Source organism: Arthrobotrys flagrans, assembly GCF_004000055.1.
Source record: "Arthrobotrys flagrans strain CBS H-5679 chromosome Unknown unitig_3, whole genome shotgun sequence".
NCBI lineage: Eukaryota > Fungi > Ascomycota > Orbiliomycetes > Orbiliales > Orbiliaceae > Arthrobotrys > Arthrobotrys flagrans.
This window is the reverse complement of record NW_027137547.1, coordinates 292,548-314,854: the sequence shown is the minus strand read 5'-3', so window position 1 is coordinate 314,854 and position 22,307 is coordinate 292,548. Positions and strand designations below refer to the sequence as shown.

The window sequence follows — 22,307 nt, the reverse complement described above, 5'->3', positions numbered from 1 at the left end:
TGAATCCATGGATCCAAACCGTTGACTGCGAACAGCTATTCAAATATCAAATACCACTTACTACAGGATATCAGACCCCCAGGAATACTATGGTGCAGCCTCACTCACAATTCATAGATCCAAACCATCGACCGCGGATATCGAGCGTCTAGCTTATACAACTTCCGCTTACTCCTGAATTCAACTAACAAAAGCCCACAAAGATTGTCTCGTGAACCACACAAAGAACTAATTTCAAAATTTTATATTTTATATATATATTTTTTTTCATTTCAATCTAAATTAAAAGCCAATATGACCGCAACCAAATGGAAATGATAAAAAAAGGCACTCTTTATATGTACAATTCAGAATTCAAAAAGTCCTCGAGACAAAGTTGTGTGAATGAAAAATGAAAATAGAAAATGCTCGAATCGTGTTGAACGTACTACCCTCCCCACCCTCCCCACCCCCACCAATCTAGCCCATTACACCATAACAATAGCTTGAAGCCAAAATATGACCAAAAAATGAAGAAAATAATAGAATGTATCGCAGATTCATTACCCGCCATTGTTGAAAAACCATTCCTCGCTTTTAAATCCCAACTCCAAATATCCCCGCCGCTCCCTCCCCACCAGCACTACCCCCAACCCCGCCAATATCACCATCATCACCCGGCAACGGCAAAAACTCAAACCCATCGAGTACCCAATTCAAATCAAACGCATCACCACCAGCACCGCCCATCCCGCCTGCCATTCCACCAACTCCAAACATTTGGTTCATATCTACCACGCTACCCGCGGTATCTAACCCACCAGCTGAAACGACAGATGGTGCTTCGCTATTACTTGTTGTGGTTGGAACCGGTAACATGGGGTTTTGTAAACGCGTGGCTGATGTACCGCCTGGCGTTGTTGCAGCGGCGGGTGTAGAAAGTGTGGCTAGGAGATCATTTGGTATAAGTGGGGTAGATAGCCGTTGGAAAGCGTTAGAAAGGACGGGGAAAGTCTGTCGATGTTGAAGCGGTGTGACTTGTTGCTGTGCTGCTGGTGTTTGTGATTGTTGAGGTGTGATTGTCGACCCTGGTTGTGGGGGTGTCGGGTTAAGTGTCAGTTTATCTACTGATGCTAGAAATAACATCAGTTAATCGTCTAAAGCCCGACGTAACCGTAATAACATACCAACAGCACCACCGACTTCTTCCCTCGCCTGGAGTATAGCGTTTCGTTCCCTAAACTGCTCCCTCCACTTCCACAAGCTATCATATACAACGCTCTGGCTCATTCGGCTCCGAATTCGTAGGTCCCAGCCTGAATGAAGCATTTCTCCCCCTTCTCCCACCTCTTCCTTAGATACCGTGCTCATAGCACCGCTGATAACACTACCATCTACACTCCCCCCAGTAGCCGATCCAGGTCCCAAACTTCCGCATTCCCAGAGTTGTGTGAGCACATCCGCCATACGCGCAGGAAGATCATTATCAGCTATAGATATGTTTCTCAACCCTCCCAATGCCGCGTTGAAACCTTTAATTCCGCTCTCCACATCAAGATACCTATTAAAGTAGCTGCTTCGCAAAACCTTCAACATCATGAATGCTGCACACGTAAACATTTGGTAAACGTATACCGGACAGTAATCAACCACGATGTCTTCGAATTTAAGAATATGAGTTACAAGCGATTCCGCAGCGCTGTAGAGGTTTATGACTCTGTTTGTGCTCGCGGATGATGAGGTTGGGCTCTCGAAGAGGTAGAAGCTACGGAGGTGGAGACGAGCGCAGAGGAGGTAGATGCGGTGAAGAGGGGTGAGTGTGGAGTTGATTTCACCCTCCAGTTCGTCTAGGCGGCGTTCGAGGAGTGTGATTACGGCGGGGCGGCTATCTCTCTCGAGCAGGCCAATTGGGTCATTGTTGTTCGAGTTGAGTGATCGCGTCGCAGTGTCGACGAAGCGTTGAATGAGGACGAGATTGCGGATTTCTGTGGGGAGGGGGTATTTAGCATTGTGGAGAACAGCGTTCGAGATCGTCCAGTCGTATTGTGTGTCTGGCGGCAGACCAAGACCGGTGCTCACACTAAACCAATTAATATACGCCTCTAAAACGCTAGAATTTCTTGTTCTCACCTCTGCGAGCTTATATTACAACAGGCCCAAGTTGTGGTTCGATCACAGATCTCAATGCTATCAGCTTTAGCCTTGTTGGCAAATTTGGTGTAGTCTTTGGTATAGGCAGGTCTGTGGAGACCCATTTGGATTGCCACTGATACCGCCAGACAGCTCAACATGTATGTGGGGTCATTGAGGGTGCTCGAAGTAGGGAATGGCCATGTCGATATAAGGATAAGTGCCTTGACGACGAATTTGTTATGGGGGACGGTAGCCAGGGTCGACCAGACCAGCTTTGACACCGCCCGAGAGAGCCGCATGAGGAGGTTTGGTTCGCCGGATGGGTAACGCCGCGAGGCGATTGAAATTATAACCCAGAAGAGAAGCTGGGATGATGAATAATATGTTGATGGTGGGGTGGCGGGGTCCAGCATAGGGAGGAAAGGGTGGTAGTGATCAAAGTATCTGCACCAATTAGCATACTCTGAGGAGAGGGTGATATTTTGAACCTACACTTTGAACAATTCGTCAATTTGCTCTTTTGTAAGCATGACATCTTCCAGTGTCTGCGAACCCTTCGGTGGAGCACTGTCCACTGTAAGTTTTGGCCGCCTGTCATTCTTCATATCGGCTAATAGACTCGTGAGTTGCAGGTCCTGGTCGTTATTGTTTGCCTGGGAACCAAATGCACCGAAACCATCGGGAATTGATTGTGAGGCCGCGAATGACGATATAGCGGAAGCCGATGCTTCCAGCAGCGGCTGTGAGATCTGAGCACCAGGTGAGAACTGAGCTGACGGTTGGGCCACCACCGGACTCGAGGTGGAGGAGGTCATCCCCAGCATTGAGCGTAGATACGCCACCTCCTTCTCCATCTCCGCGATTTTACTACAAAAATCATCAGTGACAGACGTTCCGGATCAGTCGGATTAGGGGCTCTCTCACCTCCTCTTGACAGTCCGCTTGAAGTTACTATCAATCCGGCATTCGAGCTTGAGCCGCTTGCACCGGGAACAATCCGTATAAGGGTTCTGGACGACATCACACCGTAGCTATATCGAATGACAATATGCATTAGCATGACCCGTTCGTCGAACTGGCAAGCACCGATCCTACATCTATGGTTTTTTGCAAAAAACAACAACGCCTTGCTGTGTAGTGCTAGAAACAAGTTTTTTTTCTTTGCGGGAGTACCTTCTGCTGCCGACACTCATTGCAAGCCCTCTTGGTTATCTGCTTCTCGGCACCGGAAATGTTGACTTTTGGGTTCGTCGTGGGGCTGGTGAGAGTACTAGCTTCACCGGAGAAGTGAGCTCCGTCGATATCCATCTCCATGGCTGTTAGATCGCCGGCGGTGTAAGTGGCGGGGCTTCTGGCACCCTCGGTGCCATATGATTCGGTGGGGGAGTTCTGAAAGTTTGCATAACCATTCGCGATTGCGGAGTGATCGAGGGAAGCACTGCGGAGGTGCTGCTGCCCCGCATTCTCAGGCGTAGCGGTAGCATTGTTATCGGTCGGGGAAGGTAGGAGATCATTGGGGACGGTGGCAGTGTCAGAGAGTGTCTTTCGACGCTTGACTGGGCGATTGGAAGCAGTAGAGGAAGGAGGAGTGGTAGCAGCAGAGGGCGGCTTGGTCCTCATCTTATCCCTTCTAGCTCTGAACGATTTTCAAAGATCCGAGTCGGGGAGGTTGGAGCAGGCAAAAAATTGCGATGTCGGCGGTCGACAGGCACAAAAGTCGGCTGGCGCGAGGGGTACGGTGCTGCCAGGCCTAAAAAAAACTTAAGCCCTTTCCTTTCCGTCCTCAAATTTGCCGTTTTGTCGGGGTCTTTTCGCTCAGAAACGTCAGGAAGGGCAGCTCGTGCTTTTTTTTTTTTTTCGCTCGCTCGCATACGAACGGGTTTGTTAATCGATATGGGATAATGCAACTATGGCGACAATTGGTCAATGGCAAATTGGCGCTGGGAAGGGTTGCTTTTCAGGCGGAAGGCCTCGTGCACGAGTCCGTGACTCATTTCCTAATCTAATCAGATTGAGGACATCCTTCATGCTTCATTTTTGCATGCAGAGAACTGAATTTTGGCTATTCCCGTTGGTTGTCTGAAGAATTAGTTAATTGGCGCCAGTTTGGGGGTCGGCGATTAATGATAGGGAGGGCTACCGGGCTTAGGGCTTCCTCATCTCGGAGACAGCCGTCGCAACGCAAATAGTACAACATGACGGGTTCAAGAAGCCAAGTCAAGATATCGGTGATGATGAAGGATGAAGGCGTCGAGAAAATAGTCGGGCAGTGGGAGTGAGATATCTGATGACTCAGTGCTGATGCCTCGGGCGTCCAGCGATGTCGACCGACGGGGCGTTTTGAACCCAGGACGGACCTTATCTGGTTGGATGCATCTATGACACCACACGGACCGCAGGATATCCCTTCCAAGGACTCGGGTACGCGCAGTCCACGTCGGATAAAACATATCGATGCGTCTTCGGAAAGAATAGTACTCGATGTGACCCACAGGCGGGTGGGTACCGAGCAGGGGAGCTCCACATGGCACCTGTGGCTAGTGCAGGTCTCTTATAATCATGTTCTAGACCAGACATCAGGTCGGTATCGATAGTGATTTCTTTTAACTAGGAGAAAGAGCGTGTTCATAGGCAGGTAGGTACCCCTTGATATAAGGGCTTAACAGCCGTTGGTCATCGATGTCGCTATCCGGACCAACGGCAAAGCCACTATGTAAGTACCAGCAACTAGTGCTTAATTAACCTACAAAGTTATAATATAGTGGTGTTCGACGAACCAGTATATGTTGGTCCTGGCAATTGTATTTAAATGGCTGTATGTTTACGGGATGATGTTGGAAGTAGTCTCGTGGGATCCTGGGAAGAAATACTCCGAAATATCGCCTTATTTCCCCCACCACCTATGTCTACAACCACACACCACAAGCCACCCATCCATCATTCTTTAAATAGCTTCCTCGACCACCAAATAAAAATTGGTTATCTCATCTCCATTTAAAACCATCGCGAGGAAATAGGATATAAGTTCTGATTAGGGTCGCAGTCGAACTTGCGTATCTATTCCCCGAAGCCTTTACTATACCGTCTCAGTCCCCTCTAGACGAAAGTCCGTCGCTAAAGGGACATACAGTAGCCTAGTAATGCAGGCCTATACTTCTATACTACTAACCGGACGGTAAACTTTTCATTTTACATCGTGGAGGTGTTGGGCGGTAATATACCGTATAAGATTTTGATACGCTTCCATCTTTTTATTGTCATTCTAACCCCAATTAATCTTTTTCGGAATGAAATCAATAGACACCATATTCCTCCGCAATAAACCCGGGAGGACAGTTGATGCCCTTTATAGATAAGTGACCAAGATTTCGACGATCGAAAGTTACAATATCCACCAAGGCTATGGTTTCCACTGCGAGGTATATGTTTCTATCTACATCCTACATAACACCTCGAGCAACTCTTAGATAGACAATATTCTTATTAATATTGGTTAGACCGACTAAACTATCAAAAACAGTTCTAGTAGCTTAGCACTTAGCCTATAAACAATCGAGGACACCCATAAAACTGAAAATTCACCGAAGAACCCCCCCCGAAACGCCCAGACCTCAGAACTAGAAACGAATCGATAGCAACCACTGAAAAATGAGTTTCAAGTTTCACATCTCTACAACGTTAAGTGTACTATAAAAGAAAGAAGACAGAGGGTTCGGGGCACGCAGGTGCGCACGTGGTCAACTCGCGAGTCATTGCAATACTGTCGTTGCAATTTCAATGGCACACTCATGACAGTTCACAACATACCAGCAAACCTCGAGCGGGGAAGGGAATATACAATGTAACATACATTTCGATATAGTCGTGATCCTAATCAAGGGGGTTGCATAAGTTAGGTGTTTAAATCAGAGGTTCTAGATATCTTTATAACTTGAACCAGAATTAGACCTCAACACACCTCCCACGTTGCATTTTCCACTCTCCCCAAACCCATCCAATCTTGGCGATCTTCAACCTCCTCTCCAACCCACCATGCTTCTCCCCCGCACACCCCTCCGCCGCCTGCGCGCCTCCTTCCAAACCCCTCAAATTTCATCATCATCACGATCATACCATCCAACCCATCTCTACCCCGGCCAAAAACTTCACCCAAATCTAATCCCCCTCCTAAACACTATCTCCCCTTCAACAACAACCACAATCCGTTCCAATGACATCTGGAAAGTCCTCTTCACGGCCATTGGACCCAGAGATCCGGTTTGTATGCCCCCTTTCCTTCCCATATCCTCTTAAACAACCATCATCTAACGGTTTTTGTATAATATAGCAACAACAAACCTAAAGTCCTTTTCAGAAGTACACACCGACTTGCTCGAACGAGATACAGCGGTCCTAGCCATTGTTCCAGGAACGGATAAAACCACAAAGTCATGGCTAAAAGATATTGCAAAGTCTTCTGGGAAGTTCCAGGATAGGCCGTTAGACCTTGAAGGAGAGGTTAGCTCTAGATTATTGGGGTTTCCGGTTATCGCAGATCCGAATTATACACTACTAAAACGGTTGGGATTTCTTGAAGGGTATACAAAAATCCCCCTAATATCCATTGTTTTTTGTATATTCAAAGCTGATTTTTTGATAATACAGAGAAAGCCCCCATACGTTACTCCACATCATCGACCCAACCCACACAATCCGCCTTACCTCCCTCCTCCCCCCTACCCTCGGCATAAACACCCTAGACATAGTCCGCGCCCTCCACGCCCTCCAAACCTCCGACGACTACGATATCCTAATTCCCTCAGACTGGACACCCGGTAAAGACGCGTTAATGCCCACCAACCGTCTTCGCTCCCCGGCCGCCATTCAAGCCTTAAAACGTGATATGCAACACTCAGCAAATCTACCAGATTTAGATCTGGAGGACGGAGTAATTCGAGACCGAGACGACGAAGGCGATGTTATTTATAGAGAGTTAGAAGAAGAGTATGAGAATAGAGTTGTAGATAATTCTATGCCGCCCGGGGAGGTTTGGGAGGTCTTGCCGTATTTGAGGTATGTGAGGATTGATGATTCGGTGGATAATTCGAATAGCATTATTGGGTACGAGAGGATGAAGGGGGATTTAATCCGGAGTTTTGAAAAATACAAATTTGAGAAGGGGGAGAAGAGACGGGAGGAGGCGGCGAGGAAGGAGAAGGAGGGGAGGAGTCAGAGGGAGAGGACGGTGATGGAGTTACTCAGGGAGGCGGAGAGGGGGAGGCTGCCGGGGAGGAAGTAATATATATACCTTCTATGTAATTTATATGTACGAGTAACTGTATTATACTACAAAACAAACCTAACAGTCTCCTTAATATCTGCCACCCCCCTCTCCTCCTCCTCAACCCAGATATATAATATCGTCATCCTAGAACCCGGATAAAACCTACAATCGACCCTAACCTTCACCAACTCCGGTATACTTAAACTTTCATCCCTCCTCCTCTTAACAAAAACAGTATTATGAAAATATGCAATCGACTTGAATAACTTCACAACAGTATCATAACTTTGAAAAATCGGAAGCCCGCCAACGCTGTCTTCGAGGGTTAGAACGAAGTTTGTGGAGTATTGAGAGGTTTCAATGGGAGGGTTTGTATGCGTTTGTAATGACGATCGAGGGTTTTCTAGTGTAGCGGGGAGTATACACGGATCATTTAAGAAAATACCCCAGTTGAATGGTATCATCTTCCGTTCCCGCTTTTCTTCATGATCGATATCATCGTAAAATTCTATGCGACAAGGATAATATTTTCGTTTGATCAATTGGAGATGGGTAAGATATGTTATTCCCATATGAAAAACTGAAATTGGTGGTGCTGTATCGGGTTCAATGGCGCGTGGATGAGCTGCATAACGGCCCGAGAGGGAGGAGGAGGAGATGTTGGTGAGGGTGGGGAATTGGATCCAGTCTGCGGCCTCGAGGATCTGGAGCTGAAGCTCTGCGGGGAGCATATATAATAGAATAGAATAGAATAACTTGAAAGATGTTGACATTTCAAGCCAGCTTCGAAAATCCCGATGGTCTCTGTAGTTAAAAGTACTAAGAAACCTTGGAAATAACGTTATTTATTCCACCAACTTCATAATCTTCTTTATCCTCCCTTTCCCAAAAACCTTCATATCCTCAGCCGTACTAGCAAACTTGATTTCCGAAGCGAATACCATACCCGGATATTCATGTAACTCTGGCATAATCTTCACCACCATCGTTGGGTCTGATCCGTTCCGTGGTCTAGCCACATACCTCAAATTCGCCATCTCTGTGATTATGCGGAGGAGGGGGTGGATTGTAGCCTTTCCGCCCTCTTCTCCTTCTTCTTCTTCTTCTCGTTCAGTTAGTGAAGAAATAGCGAGGCTTTGGGGATCGTCTATAGGGAGATTCCAGAGGATGGAGGGGTGACCGATGTCCAGATACAAAAGTTCGAGAGGAAGACAACTGCGGACTAGATTGGCGAGGTCTGTAGACGGAGTATTAGCCTCCTGAAGGAGTACATAATCACTACCGAAAAGCGTATAATCCAACTGCGTTATCGGAGTATTCTTTAACAAATCATCCATTCCATTCTTTTCCATGTCCCCCCCTCCCTCTCCCATATTTACTTCGTCGTCATTATTATTGGATTCGTCAAAATCGATATGACAAGGATATAACTGCCCACCACCTTCAAACCGTATAAAATGGCTTAAATAAGAAATAAGCTTATGGAAATACACCAGTTTTGCCCCACTATCTTTCGAATCGGTACCGGAGAGTGTATAGTAGGTATACCGATGGGGAATTAAGGTGGGGGAGGTGGTTATGTGGCTACGCCAAGCGTGACAGACGCGAGCCAGGGTAGGAAGTTGGGTGAAGTCTGCGGACTCGAGGATTTGGAGCTGTAGTTCTATGGGGAGGAACATATTTATGATGGTAATGTAGAATGTTTTGAAGATTCTTCGGAAAGATAACCAAAAAACCAGAACCTTAGAATACATCCTGATCCTTCTCCTCTAAACAACAATCTTGACAATCCTCCCTCGCCTAAACTTTCCCAAATCCTCTTCAACACTAACGAACTCCAACTTCGACAGAATGTTCCAATCATGTAGCTCCAGCATAACTTTCACCACCATTCCGTGCCGAAGCTCACTTTTCGGTATAGTCCAAACACCTAGTCTCTTTTCTTTGAGACGTCCAACCTAGATTTACCTGCTAAGTAACAATCTGGACTAACTCACCAACCCTACTTACTCTTCTTCTTCTACTTTTTATCACTTTCATCCAGTAAATCTAAAGAAACCGGGTTTCCGTTGTTATCCTGGAGGTTGAAACCTCAGAGAATAGAATTGTTATCGACGTTCGAATACTTTGGTTTGGAGGGGAAGCAGTTTGTAAGATTTGAACGAAGGGGCTTTGAGAGATGTAGATGGGGTTATGGAGTTTGGAAGGAGTTTGGCGTCGGTGCCGAAAATTTTGTGGTTTATAGTTGTGCTTGGGATGTCGTTTGTTATCTTGTACATTTCTACGACTGATATGGGGTCATCATTGGATATAGTCGACATTGTTGTCGTCGTCCTTAACCTCGACATGACAAGGCACCAACTTTCCCCCTCTCCAAGCCGTATAAAATGGGTTAAGTAATAGATAAGTTGAGGACAATAAAGTGGTGGAATATGACCATTTGTCTAGATACCCGTACGCGTTATGTAAGTAGTAGGTATACTCTATCGATGAGAAAGAAAATTTGAAGTAATAATGTGGGTACGCCAGGAATGATAGACCTATGCAAGAATTAGTAGTTGGGTAAAGTCTGTAGCTTCAAGGATATAGACTTGAAGTTCTAAGGGAATGTTTGGCATTGTTGATTAAGGAATTAGGTACTCTATGTATGCACTCCTTCGTTAACGTCTGTGAGGTCAGGGTATGCATATGCACGATATATATCTACCATAGCTGTCTAAATAGATACAAGTTTTTACGCCCGACTCTTGCCAAAAGCTGGTCTCGAGGCCACCACAAATACTAATCTTCAATCAAAAATACCACATCCACAACCCATTATCGATTCAAAACACCCTAACAACCTCCCTCGCCCTCCTCAACCCCCCAATCCACCTACCTATGCCTAAACACCACTCCGCGCGCAAGATTTTTAAATATAACATCCACCTTCACCAATCCTCTTTTCTTCCCCACCGGCCTCCTCCACGTCGTCGCTCTAACAGACCTTATCAACAAAAACCTCAACAACCTAAGCCCAATTGCCGGCCCTACCAAAGGTCCTGGATGAGAATCGTTCAATAGAAGTGCATATTCATCTATCCTAGGGGAATCTGGAGGAGGTGGTGGTTGGTAAAATGGGATGGTAGTTGGACGACAGGTTCGGAGTAAGTCCAAGGGGGTGGGAGTTGAGAGTGAATCTGGAGAACGGTACGGAACGTAGAGGGGATCGTTAAAGAATAGCCGTGCCTTAAAATCTTTCATTCATTGGAGGCCATATTCTTCCCGCTCTTCTTCACTTGAAAGTAACGATCTTTCCAACCCTAGTCTTTCCTCCTCCTCCTTGTTTTTCATCCCATCACCAAAGAATTACAAATGTGCGAAATATAACTTTCCGCCTGAGTAGATAAAATGTGTGACGTAGGGTAGGAATCTATGGAAGTACCATCTTGGACTGAGGTTATGTTGGGGATCTATAGGGAGTAGTTGGTAGGTATACCGGTCTGGGAGGGGGCGGGTGTCGATGAAGGTTTTGATGAAGTTATGCCAGCGTGTGCAGACAGTGATGAGGGTGGGGAGTTGGGTCCAGTCTGAGGCTTCGATTATGAGGAGGTGGAGTTCGGGGGGTAGCCAGGGCATTCTTTCTTGACTTATTACCTACTTATGATACCAGAGTAGGTACTTAAGTAGTTTCGAGAGAAGGGAGGAATGAAGTTAGAAGATGGAACCGAAGAAGTCATTGTTTATCGACGATGGCCGAAATAGAGAATTATGATAGTATTAAGACCATCCGATCTTCACAACAATCCCTTAACAATCCCAAACTCCAAATAATCCTCTTTTAATTCATCCCCTGCCTCAGGATGATACATCGGTACAATCTTAAACATTATATAATTCCAATACCCTTCTTTCCTCCAATCTTCAATGCCCCTATTCGCCGTTTCCTCAACCTTTTCTACTAACTCCTTGATCGTTGGGTTTTTGTTATCGAATTCTGGTCAAGCCCGAAGGCCCTGTAATTGAATGAAAGATGTGCCTTGGGGAGTACTAATTCGTCGTGGTGATTATTAGGAAGGAAGAGGACTCTATCGCTCCAGAAAACATGTGGCATATAATTGATACCCCCGTCATCAAAACGACAGAAATGGAGTTTCCCACCCAATCGTATCAGGTGGGTGAAGTATCATGATACCTCATGCACAATATCAATTCCAGATCCAAGGATTTTAAGTCATAATTTTTTTTACTGTTGGTAATATCAATACTAATGTCGGTGGTTTTATAAAGGAAATGACGATTTAATGCGTATCTTTTGAGGAGGGTGGCGTGGTCTGGAGAATATAAGAAGTCTTTCCAGGTTTTGCAGACGAGGGTTAGAGTGGGGTGTTGGGTGAAGGATGTGAATGAGAAGATGATGAATTGGAGTTCGAGGGGGGGTTCATTTTCGTCTTCTTTTAAAATAAAATGGAATGAAATAGAAAAAATAAAAAATAATGCAGAACTTGACTTTGGTAGATCTGGAGGCGTCTTTATGGAATTGTATAGTAACGCTGGGCTTAATCGTAAAGTGGTCGGTGTTAAGGCTAGAAGAGTGGATGTGAAAAGTGTATTAGATAATTGACGAAGGAGGTCTGGGCCAGCACCCGTCTTGTGTCTAGACTAGAGGGGAGGCCTAGCGGGGATAACAGATAGCGGGGGAAGATTTAGATATGGTCCCTAGTCGGCAACTGAGAGGATGTCGATATTACGATATGCACACTGTGTGATATATGCATGTCGCGGGATAATGTAACATAATGTCAGAATTTTACGTGTTCTGTTGATTATTTTTAGGTTACATGCGATGGAGTAATAATTAACGCTAATAACATCATCATGTGACCATATTTCTGACACATAACTCGGCAAGATGATATATCACCACCTGACTTCGCGTACTCTTCTGATATAATCCCAGGAATATGGGAAGGCATAACTGCCAGCGGCCTCGAAGTCCAGGACTGCTAACGATAATCACGAGATAACATGAAAAATACCATCAGCATCCCAGACACTGTTCACCTCCTTCCCTTCATAATAACTCCCCAACCCCAATGCCTCAAACTCCGACTTCCCATCTCTCGACTTCTTCTTCACCATCCCCTTCAACTTCCTCATAACCTCCCACTTCCTAATCAACCCCCTCGTCCTCCCCTTCTCATCCTCCATATCAAACTTTATCCTCATATGATTGCTATTAACATTCCCAGAACCCCTAGTTAAAGGAATTAACGCAAACTCCAAAAAACAAATCCCAGATTCGTTGCGGGTATATTTCATAACGACTTTTAGAACATCGGAATGGGAGTAGTTCGCATAGTAAGCTGCTAGACGATTGTTTACCGCCTGTCCGTTCTTTTTTAGGAATTCTGCTATAGTGGGGGTAGTGGAGGCGGAGGGAGAAAATGGGTGTTTCCAGACGGTTTGTTTCCAGGGCGTTATTCTTTCGTGGGCGTAGATGTTATTGAAATTAAGTCGTAACCCATCATTTCTAGTTTTTCCTTTTCCTTTATGGTTGGGGAGGTGGTCGAGGGATAATAAATCATTCCCGAAGAAACTGGTGTTTAAAAGAAACTTTGTAGGCGATCCAGTCCAACTCTGATAAGATGGATGCTTTAGATAACAAGCGTGGTAAACTCCATCGTCCATTCGAACATAGTGTGTTAAATATGATAGAATTCCGTGGTATAACGGTTCATGGAATTTTGTGCGAGGACCATTTGCGTGGTTTTCGGGGAGGGTGTAGGAGGTATATCGGTTTTTGAGAATGGAGGGGGAAGTTAGGATGAAGGTGCGCCAGGTTCGGCAGACGAGACTGAGAGTTTGGTGGGATTCGAAGGGGGTGGATTCGAGGATTAAAAGTTGGAGTTCGAGGGGGAGGACCATTTTCTGGTCTTCCTTTAATGATGTCGACGTCGACATTGGTAATGTTGGAGTAGGTATGGATACACCCGGGGTTGTATTAGATGATGAAGCCATGAAGTCGCGAGGGTGGTCCTTAGTATTAATATTGTGGATGTACAGTCTTTATATCCAAGTGGAAGGTTGAGTCATTCCTAACCCACACCAATTCCAACGTCATAGTCAATCAGGATAAGTTTCATGCAATCAGCCGACGAGGCGACGATGGTGGTTGCGAATCCAATGCAGGCAGCCTTGCGCATTTGGCTCTGCGCGGGTCCGGGGGTCATGCCGCGGCCTAGTCATCCACCGACGTACTAGGGTACATATATTTAGGCAGTGCCGAGTTAGAATTTGCCCGCTGTCAGTCAAGTTGGGCTCCTGTAATCCTTAATGCTTGACAGCGGGCGGCTTTGCAGTCGAAAGGAGTTCGGGTGTTCACGTATTATGTTGCATTTTTGAGTTCTCAACACATCTTGGTGTTCTCGTTCTATAAATTATTTTCAACTATCATATACCTATTATATTGTATCATTCGTTCATTCTCTTCTAGTACGCATTGTTATCTTGTCATTTATATATATATATTATTCTCAGTCGCTTCCGCCCGCCCGTACGTTCTGTTCCAGACATCCTCTCTACGTATAGCTGATGGAGCAGTTGGTATGCTGCTTAGCTCCTAGAGCCTACCTCACATCCTCACGTAGCAGTAGTAGTAGCAGCAGTAGTAGTAGTAGTAGTAGCAGCAGCAGCAGCAGCAGCAGCAGCAGTAGTAGTAGTAGTAGTAGTAGTAGTAGTAGTAGTAGTAGTAGTAGTAGTAGTAGTAGTAGTAGTAGTAGTAGTAGTAGTAGTAGTAGTAGTAGTAGTAGTAGTAGTAAATTTGTATTATAAACTGCAGCTATGTCCAAAGTTAAAATATTTGAACCCGATCGAGAGGCGTATGTAAGGACATATCAATTTAAGCACTTCATTTCGTTCCTACTTGCCCTATAAAGCTCAACTAGTGTTGCCATATTAACGAGGGGAGCCTCGAGACTCGGTTTTGCGTTGATTTGAGAAAAATTCCTTCCGGAAAAAGTTAAAATAAACACCCTGCAAGGCCCACACCCACATCCGCCACTAACCTTCCCTCAAAACAGCCTCATCTTTTCTCTCGCGTGTGGGTGTCTTTTTATTCCTTATGTTCGATTTTTATACTTTAAGCTAATTCTTTTCATCTTTTTCATTAAAAGTCAGATCGAGTGACAATCGGAGTAGCAATAACTGCAATACGTTTAATTTTATCTAACATTTAAGGAAGCTTCTTTACTGATTTTGTTTTCATAATATTTCTAGATGACAGGTACGCTTTGGTGGGATGTAGCGAGCCATAACGGGTTAAAAAAGATATACAGTGATTGGATGATAAACCGGATAGATTGGATCAAAAATTAGATTCTAGGATGGGGAAACTAGAGTCTAGGATGAATAAACTAGATCAAAAGATGGACAGGTTATTAGAGGAGACTGCTAAACATTGGTGGTGGTGGTGGTGGTGGTGGTGGTGGTAATAAAGATCGTGGGTTTTTTGGAGCGTATGCAGATTTTGGCCGTATAAACAAACGAGGAGGGCCTCGTTCGTTTTTTTAAATTACGTACCACTACTTCTATTACAAGGTATAAAATGGACAAACGCATTTAGGAAAAAAAAATTAAAAATTTTTGAACTCGCATTGTGATATCTATGTCATTTAGTTCCTCGCGGGTTCATTGCAGATTCCTCGCTAATTAGGTATTTGCACCAGCCTAACTTAATAAGCATATAACATAGATCCCAGTCGGTATGGTTATGCACAATCGGCATACTGATGCGGACCTGGCTGGTAGTAGTGGTGTACCACGCCGGAGCAAAGAACCTGCAAGTTCGCAGGTTTGAGGTTTGAGGTTTTGATTTGTTCGGTTTCATACCGCAGAAAGGCCCTTCCAAGGAAATAAAGAAGATAACAACAACTATAATATCATCAGAAACTGAAATCAAAATCATCTACAATAAGAAGCAAAGCCCAAAAATACATGTGCATTCCTTGAAAGGATCCTTTTAGCCTCGCCCGCGTTGCAGGGTTTCGCCGAAGAAACCCAAGATATGAAGCCGGTGCTCCGGGAAGAATTTCCAGGCATAAATATAATATCCATTCAGGTAGACTGCGACTCTGATTCGATGCATACGCTTTATATTAGGCTGGGAATATTTGAAATACAGAGTTCGAAAAGTTGTGTATGAAGATGTTTCAGACATACGTCTTGCAATCCCGTCCCTTCCCAGGTGTGCTTTGTCCTCGAGCTCTCACTCGCCACTTTCCAGACTCGACGCCACTTTCAATCTCAATTTGAAAACACAACGCTTCTACAACTCGCTTTGTTCGGGTCATCTCCCCCAGCTTTAGATCTCATGCATTGTGTGGAAGTTCTTTCGCTTAAACACCTCCCCACGGCGGGGAATCCGGAAAAAATTCAACGCTATGTGTATGTGTACGTGCACGTGTATGCGTATGCGTATGTGTAGCCTCGAGTCCAGGCGCTGTGTGTGTTTTTTTGTGTGTGTTAATATATAACCCTCCAGAATACCCCGTCGCGAATTTTTTTAAACCCTCCTATTAAACCCTTTTCCGTTTGTACACCAGCACTTTGTGACCCTAAAAATCGATCAACAAAATGTGGCTTCGTGGCGGGTTCGGGTGACAGCTCTTCCGCAGAATTTTCCGCAGTGGAAGAAGTCATTGCTTCTCCTTGCTCGCGGGACCCATCATCCTGAGATAAAGGCAAAATCATCATGCCTAACCCATATCCATCCCCACCATACCACGCCTCATCAAGATTAAACTCCACCTCAAAGTACCTCCTCCCTTCATACCTTCCTTTCTTCTCATCAATATCCAATATAGAATTTACATGCTCCTCAAACCGCCTCAAAAAGGAACCAACGGTTCCATTTCCAGGATTCCAGTGGCTTTCAATTTTGTTGCGGCCAGTAATGTTGGTAAATGATAAGTCTGAGCCGGAGATGGGGTGGATATTTAGAGAAGTAAATATTTGGTAGAGAGGATATATGGTGGGTTTTATCAACGGATCGTTGAGGAATGGGGAAAGGTCTCTTTCGCGGAGGGTTTTAACTATCTTCCCTTGCTTATTTTTGCGAATAACAACGGGAACGAGTTTATATGGCGGACATTTCGACAGAACTAGGTGTTTCTGGTATCTGAGGATACGGTGGAATTGCGGTCTTGTTGATGGGGAAGCTGTTCCATTAAGAACGATGGAGGGGTCATATCGAGCGAGGAATGCGGCGGGGTGGTTATCGATGTATTTTTTCCGGTTAGGGCAGATGGCGCGGAGGGTGGGTTGTTCGAGCCAGTCTGTAAGGGAGATTTCGAGGATTAGGTATTAATATATTGGATTTAGGGGGGTAGTAAAGTAGGCATTTTTGTAAATTTCAAAGATATTATTAATTAAAGAGAATTAATTACAAATTCGCCATGGGTACCGATCAAATGGGGGCTACTGGGAAGTAAAGATTAAGACACACTTGAATTAAGTCGATAAGTCGCTTATATTATAATTATGGAGATCTTGAGAGCGATCTTGGATATATATACACTGCACGGCGGATCGATGTCGACTCTACGTGTATATTATCATCAGAACTATTTAGGTATTCAAGTACCTACTCAACTATTACTCTAGAGATCAATGGTAATTGCAAGCAATTCTGATACGGCGATACAAGATCTTTTTTTTTCGTAACGAGTCCAATGGAACCAGTGATATATATCGCCACAGTAGGAATGCCAAGCCTGCAGTTGAGTGCAAAATACCACATTTTCAACACCATAGTGTGATTGAATGTGCTCGATTCATATCATGGATATATTATTCAGAAAATCATATCTACAGTTTTTACTCGAGATTAACCTACAATCAAATATGTAGTCTACTGATAGTAGTCCCGGCCAAATAGAGTGATATAGAACAAACCGTTGAAAAGGCGGAGACTATCGTTAGATTCCAAACCCCATGATGACATCTCACGCTCCAACAGATTCAGCGGAACTCTCTTGAAGTGAATATCTATGCCATCAATAGACCCTTCAAATGTATACGTGATGCATCTTCTGTCTATTTAATTTCCTCCCTCTTGAGGAATTTTCAATCCTTCTCCTCTTACCAATCCACCCACGATCCGATACGACACCTGCCTCTCATTCCTTGTAGAGTTTCTAAACCCCCATCTCGCGACGATCTAGAAACGATTATTCCCTTTCTTCCCTACCTTCTTTAAACCCTTTGTCTTTAGTAAAGAAAGCCGTAGTAAGTGGTTCATTCCTATGCGCTTTCAAAAGTTGGGGACTACAGTATTGATAACGCGCCACATACAAAGGGTCGAGTATTCGCCCACCATGTCTGGTACCATTTCCAACTTTCGCAACTTCGCCTTCCCCAAGAAGAAACCAGGCACCAACGACGCCCCAAAATCACCTCATCTCCGTCCATTCCTCCTCAACCTCCCTCGAGAAGAAGCAATGACAATTCTCAACTCCTCCCGTCCTCCCAAACGCGTCGACCGCCAAAGCTTCATGCAGATGAACGTCCCTGCTCGTGATCGATCAAGCGGTCTGGTTCGAGGTCCTCGAAGCGATCCTTCCAACCAACCGAAGATCTATGTACCATTCGCTCCCCTGCCAAGTGATCTGGGGAAGCTGATGGCTCCTCAAAAACACGGTGCTCGATGCCAAAAATGCAATTCGAATATCGTCCTCAGCAAGGTTCTCAAGGAAAATGGACAGCCCAATGTCTTTGATGCTCACCTCGGTGAGACCTTTAACGTTACCCAAGGAGAAGATGATAACGGTGCTCCTGTCGCCGTTCAGATGGTTTGGGCTTGTCGTATTAATCGACATGTCTTCCCTTCGGCTGCCAACACTACTGCTCCAGCTACGACTGTCAGAATTGTCGATCCCAAGACTGATGGTCCCAAACGTCTCACGCTTGCCAGTGCTCAAAGATGGGTCAATGAGATGCAAGAGCTAATGCGTCGAGGAGACGTCGGCCGCGCCAAAGAGTGTATGACCGAGATAGTCCTCATGAATGAAGGAATGAAGAAAGAAAGCTTCTCCTGGTTGGAGAAGGAAAAGGCCAGTCGTCTGTCTGCTTCGCTCTGCTTGCCGAAGAAGATCACCTTTCAAGAGGAAAAACAGGAGAAGAAGGATGAACTGGAGAAACCGGAGAAACCTGGTGAAGGAGAGAAGCTACTTAAGGAGTTCTTCGATGAAGGAGCTACTATCTTCCAAATCATCACTGGCGAGGACATCAATCTCGAATACAGCGGTCTTGCCATCGACTCCAGCAGCGAGAGCAATCTATCCGAGATGGCCACTAACGTCATCGAAGAACCAACTGAAGAGCGATCAACCGCTCCCGATGCCAAAGCCGTCGTCATCCGTACTCAAGAGAACCCCTCCCTAGACGATAAATCCGCCAAATCCACCCCCATCAATTCCTCCACCTCCAGCACCACTTCCAACGCCTCCCCCCCTCAAGAAGCGGAAAACCCACCAACCGTCATGTCGACCGAAGACACGACCACCTCAAAGCGTCTTTCCAAACGTTTCTCCCTCACCAACATCCTCACGGGCTTCAAGAAGGTCTCCCCTTCGATTAAACGCATCGAGGGGAAACATGACCTTAGCAAGTACGCCGAGGAACAAGCTGCCGCCGCCGCCAGAATCACCGCCATGCTCCCAGTTCAAGGAGAGCCCATGCCCCTCCACGAGATGCTTCAAGAACCCTTTCATAGAATTGCTGAGGAGCCTTTGAAGGATCTTTCGAGGGGGTATAGGGTCTCTTCTTCCAACATCTCCAACACTTCGGCTTTACGCCTGGAGATCATGCTGGAACCCTCGCTTGCCAATGTTTCGGGCGAGGAGATCCAGCCGGATACTCCGAGCTTTGTGACGGATAAGTCGGGGGATGTTGGTGAAGACTGATGGTTGAGTATGGTTTGAGTGTGATTTTGACATTATACTATTATCGGTGTATGTTGAAATCTCACCACTTTATATCAACCTTCACGTCTTCTTCTCTCTTCTTCTTCTACTTCTTTTCTTGCAAAAGGATAATAGACCGGCGATGTTTATTATCTCTTTTTAATGCTATTTTTCATTCTTATTCAAAGATCCCCACGACATCGACACATCACGACTTACGTTACGTTACTCCACCTTAACAAAAATATTTTGATAGAACTTCATAGCTGGCTCCTGAAGACATGTTACTTAACAAAGCATGACTTTGTCAGATTAGCTGGCTAAAGTGGAATCAAATATTTTTCTTTCTCTTCCCCATTCAATAAGCCTACAAATTAACTAACCAACATCGTGGACGCAGCCACACCTATTACGGCGGTGAACTAATCTTTCATCTCTACGTGCACAACTCGCCCCGATCGATCGAGTCTCAGGACTCTATCAAGGATGATACTCATAAACCACTACTCGTGACGATGCTAACACTTAATTCATAGAAAGTGTGGGGGTAATTTCCTTTTCGCTCCATCGTAGGTATATCCCGTCGCGAAATCTGGAATCCCCTTCATAGCCGCCTCACTAACGCCGATCAACCAAATCAATATTGTTATAGCCAGTATCTACGGGACATCCCGCTGTCCTATCAAGGGGCTCAGCCATGTATGCACTGTGATTCTTAGCTTGATAAGGGTCTTCAAAAGGAAGGCTCCTTTTGTGTGAAATAACAGTTTTGCATGTGCGCAGCTGCGCAGGAGGTAGTGACTTCGGTGAGCGCATGATATGATACCACTTCAAGTTCAAAGCAGGGTTACACGAAAGGAGCTTGATCATATGAGATATTCTGTCCCTTGCATAAATGCAGGATCCGGAATGCGGCATTAGCGAAAGAACCAATCAGATCAGTCCTTCTGGAGATGAAGAAGCGATCAACCACAGGGAGATTCCAGTTTACGTTATACATATACTTGACCAACAACTTCTTCTAACGATATGAATTGATGGAAGATGCCTTTCCCGCTTTTCCTTCTATTCTTGCGGTTGACAATAGTAAAATCCCCCCTTTGCATTGGAATTATCCCTTCATCACTTCCAACGAGCAACTTGCAGCTTGCAGCTTGCAGCCCAGCTGAAGCGTGTTGTGTTGGATTGGATCTGATCGGGTTGCACACGATCGCCAGTCAAATCCTCGATAGGAAATGTCTGTTGAAGATCATTTCCTCTCTTGGGCTTGCGGTGCTGAAGCGAAACACGCACGATCTGGGAAAAGAAATAACAACTGAAACTGAGGGGGCGGGACATCCACTCTTCGGCCAACGTCGGCGGGATATCCAATATCCAGAGAATTGTTATTGCATTTGCATCCGCCGGGAAGTATGTCATCTGAATAGATGTGATTCGTTGGGATTGGACGGAAAACTTCTTGTTTTGTTATTTGTTTTTTTTTTTGGAAAGGGCGGGACGGAGATGACCCGGTAAGAAATTCGAGAAGAATAATACCGAGCTGAAGAAGAAGGGCTGATTCCCGCCCGCTCGGGCGCCTTGGATTTGGGGCATCCGATAGAGTTCCGGATGTCTTGGAATTCTAATACATACATAAATGTACCTGTCAAGTATCTTATTCGGAGATACCATGTAGAAAGATCTTTAGAGACTCTGTACCCCTTTGGCTAAGATCAGCGGGTAAAATGGACAGTTTCTTCCGTCACGGTGGCGGAAATTCAAGAGTCTGAGTTGGGTGGCATGAACGCCCTGCAGCAGCAGCATCTGGCTTCTCCGGAGCTGAGCGAAGCCCTTTCGACTCGAAATCGAGAATTTGAAAAGTTTTTCAATACATACCGAATTGATAGGTAATTTCAAAACTTCGGATCGGGAGCTCCGTACTCTTCGCTGGTTACTATACCTTTCCTATTGCCGAAGATTTAGTTCTGACACGGCCGAAAGATTTTCGATCGAATATCTCCGAATATGAGCAAAGGATACAGGTGATCGACATTCCTCCTACTCTATATACTCTAGCGAAGAGGCCTGAGCGATGTGATTAGGACACCATCAAGAAGTATCCACTAAGAGATCGATATCGCTGGGGAAGGTTCACAGAATTTCTAAAAGTAGCTACTTCGAGAAGAAGATGATATCAAAGCTCTGCATACATAGAAACCCTGATCGAAAGCCTTCAGGCTAAGCCTTGTGTCATCCTTCTCAGCAGAAACTCGAAGGCGTTTCTGGCGGCCAACCCCTAAGACCCTTAACTTCGCGAAATCGAAGGACGCAGCGTTACTCTCGCTTATTGAACCGGAAAGATGAGACGAGTCAGTGCATATTATGCTCACTTGAAGCTTAGAATTATGTATTTATGTTGGTGAAGCTCAAAGCGTAGTGTTGACCCTGATGAAATGAAGGGTCTGTGTGGCGGCACAGCTGGAACACTCGGTCACCAATTTTGCCGTTAACATTGGAGCATCCGATCGGAATTGCATAGAAGCAAAAACCAAAACTCCGAGGTTTTCGGCTGAATTGCTAGTCGATGGGGTCTTGTGCGATATACGCGTGACGAGCTTCAGAGCCAAAGAATGCTGAAACGTAAATGTTGTCTCTCGTTTCCTGTTTGCGGATGCATTGTTTTTCACCGCTCCCAGCATTTTGGGTACAGCTGACAGCGGAGAATTCATGACAGCCTGGGACTGCAGATCAGGAACATTGGAGGCCCTTCTAGCCTCGAAAAAGCCACGCTTAATGACGGGAGACCTACAAGCTGACCGATTACCATCATGATTACCCTTGAAAACAGGGAGTTAAAGATTTAATCTCCCAGCTATCGGAAAAGTATTTGACGGAACAAGGCATATCCATATTTCAGTAATATTGAAGCCTGTTCTGCTCTAGCGATATGGGCTGGGATGAACGATGTCAACGGGCTGTCCTTGCAGATTCTTGTTCTTGGGAAGAGGTTG

At 45.3% G+C, this 22,307-nt stretch overlaps 5 protein-coding genes across 5 annotated transcripts; 2 read left to right on the top strand and 3 right to left on the bottom strand.

The window, feature by feature from the left end:
* Positions 1–576: 576 nt before the first annotated feature.
* Positions 577–3,732, bottom strand: DFL_001471 (uncharacterized protein; the record flags this gene model as incomplete). The annotated part of the gene is made up of 6 exons (XM_067630095.1): positions 577–1,112; positions 1,167–2,059; positions 2,110–2,556; positions 2,605–2,979; positions 3,037–3,143; positions 3,286–3,732. The coding sequence occupies 6 exons, from the start codon at positions 3,730–3,732 to the stop codon at positions 577–579; spliced, it is 2,805 nt and encodes a 934-aa protein (XP_067492773.1).
* A 2,412-nt stretch (positions 3,733–6,144) lies between these two features.
* On the top strand, positions 6,145–7,390 carry DFL_001470 (uncharacterized protein; the record flags this gene model as incomplete). Its single annotated transcript, XM_067630094.1, has 3 exons — positions 6,145–6,373; positions 6,440–6,689; positions 6,757–7,390. The coding sequence occupies 3 exons, from the start codon at positions 6,145–6,147 to the stop codon at positions 7,388–7,390; spliced, it is 1,113 nt and encodes a 370-aa protein (XP_067492772.1).
* Positions 7,391–8,220: 830 nt separating this feature from the next.
* On the bottom strand, positions 8,221–9,054 carry DFL_001469 (uncharacterized protein; the record flags this gene model as incomplete). The annotated part of the gene is made up of 1 exon (XM_067630092.1): positions 8,221–9,054. One exon carries the CDS (start codon positions 9,052–9,054, stop codon positions 8,221–8,223), a length of 834 nt encoding a protein of 277 aa, XP_067492771.1.
* A 3,316-nt stretch (positions 9,055–12,370) lies between these two features.
* DFL_001468 (uncharacterized protein) lies at positions 12,371–13,375 on the bottom strand (the record flags this gene model as incomplete). The annotated part of the gene is made up of 1 exon (XM_067630091.1): positions 12,371–13,375. One exon carries the CDS (start codon positions 13,373–13,375, stop codon positions 12,371–12,373), a length of 1,005 nt encoding a protein of 334 aa, XP_067492770.1.
* A 4,355-nt stretch (positions 13,376–17,730) lies between these two features.
* On the top strand, positions 17,731–19,317 carry DFL_001467 (uncharacterized protein; the record flags this gene model as incomplete). Its single annotated transcript, XM_067630090.1, has 1 exon — positions 17,731–19,317. The coding sequence occupies one exon, from the start codon at positions 17,731–17,733 to the stop codon at positions 19,315–19,317; it is 1,587 nt and encodes a 528-aa protein (XP_067492769.1).
* Between the last annotated feature and the right edge of the window lie 2,990 nt (positions 19,318–22,307).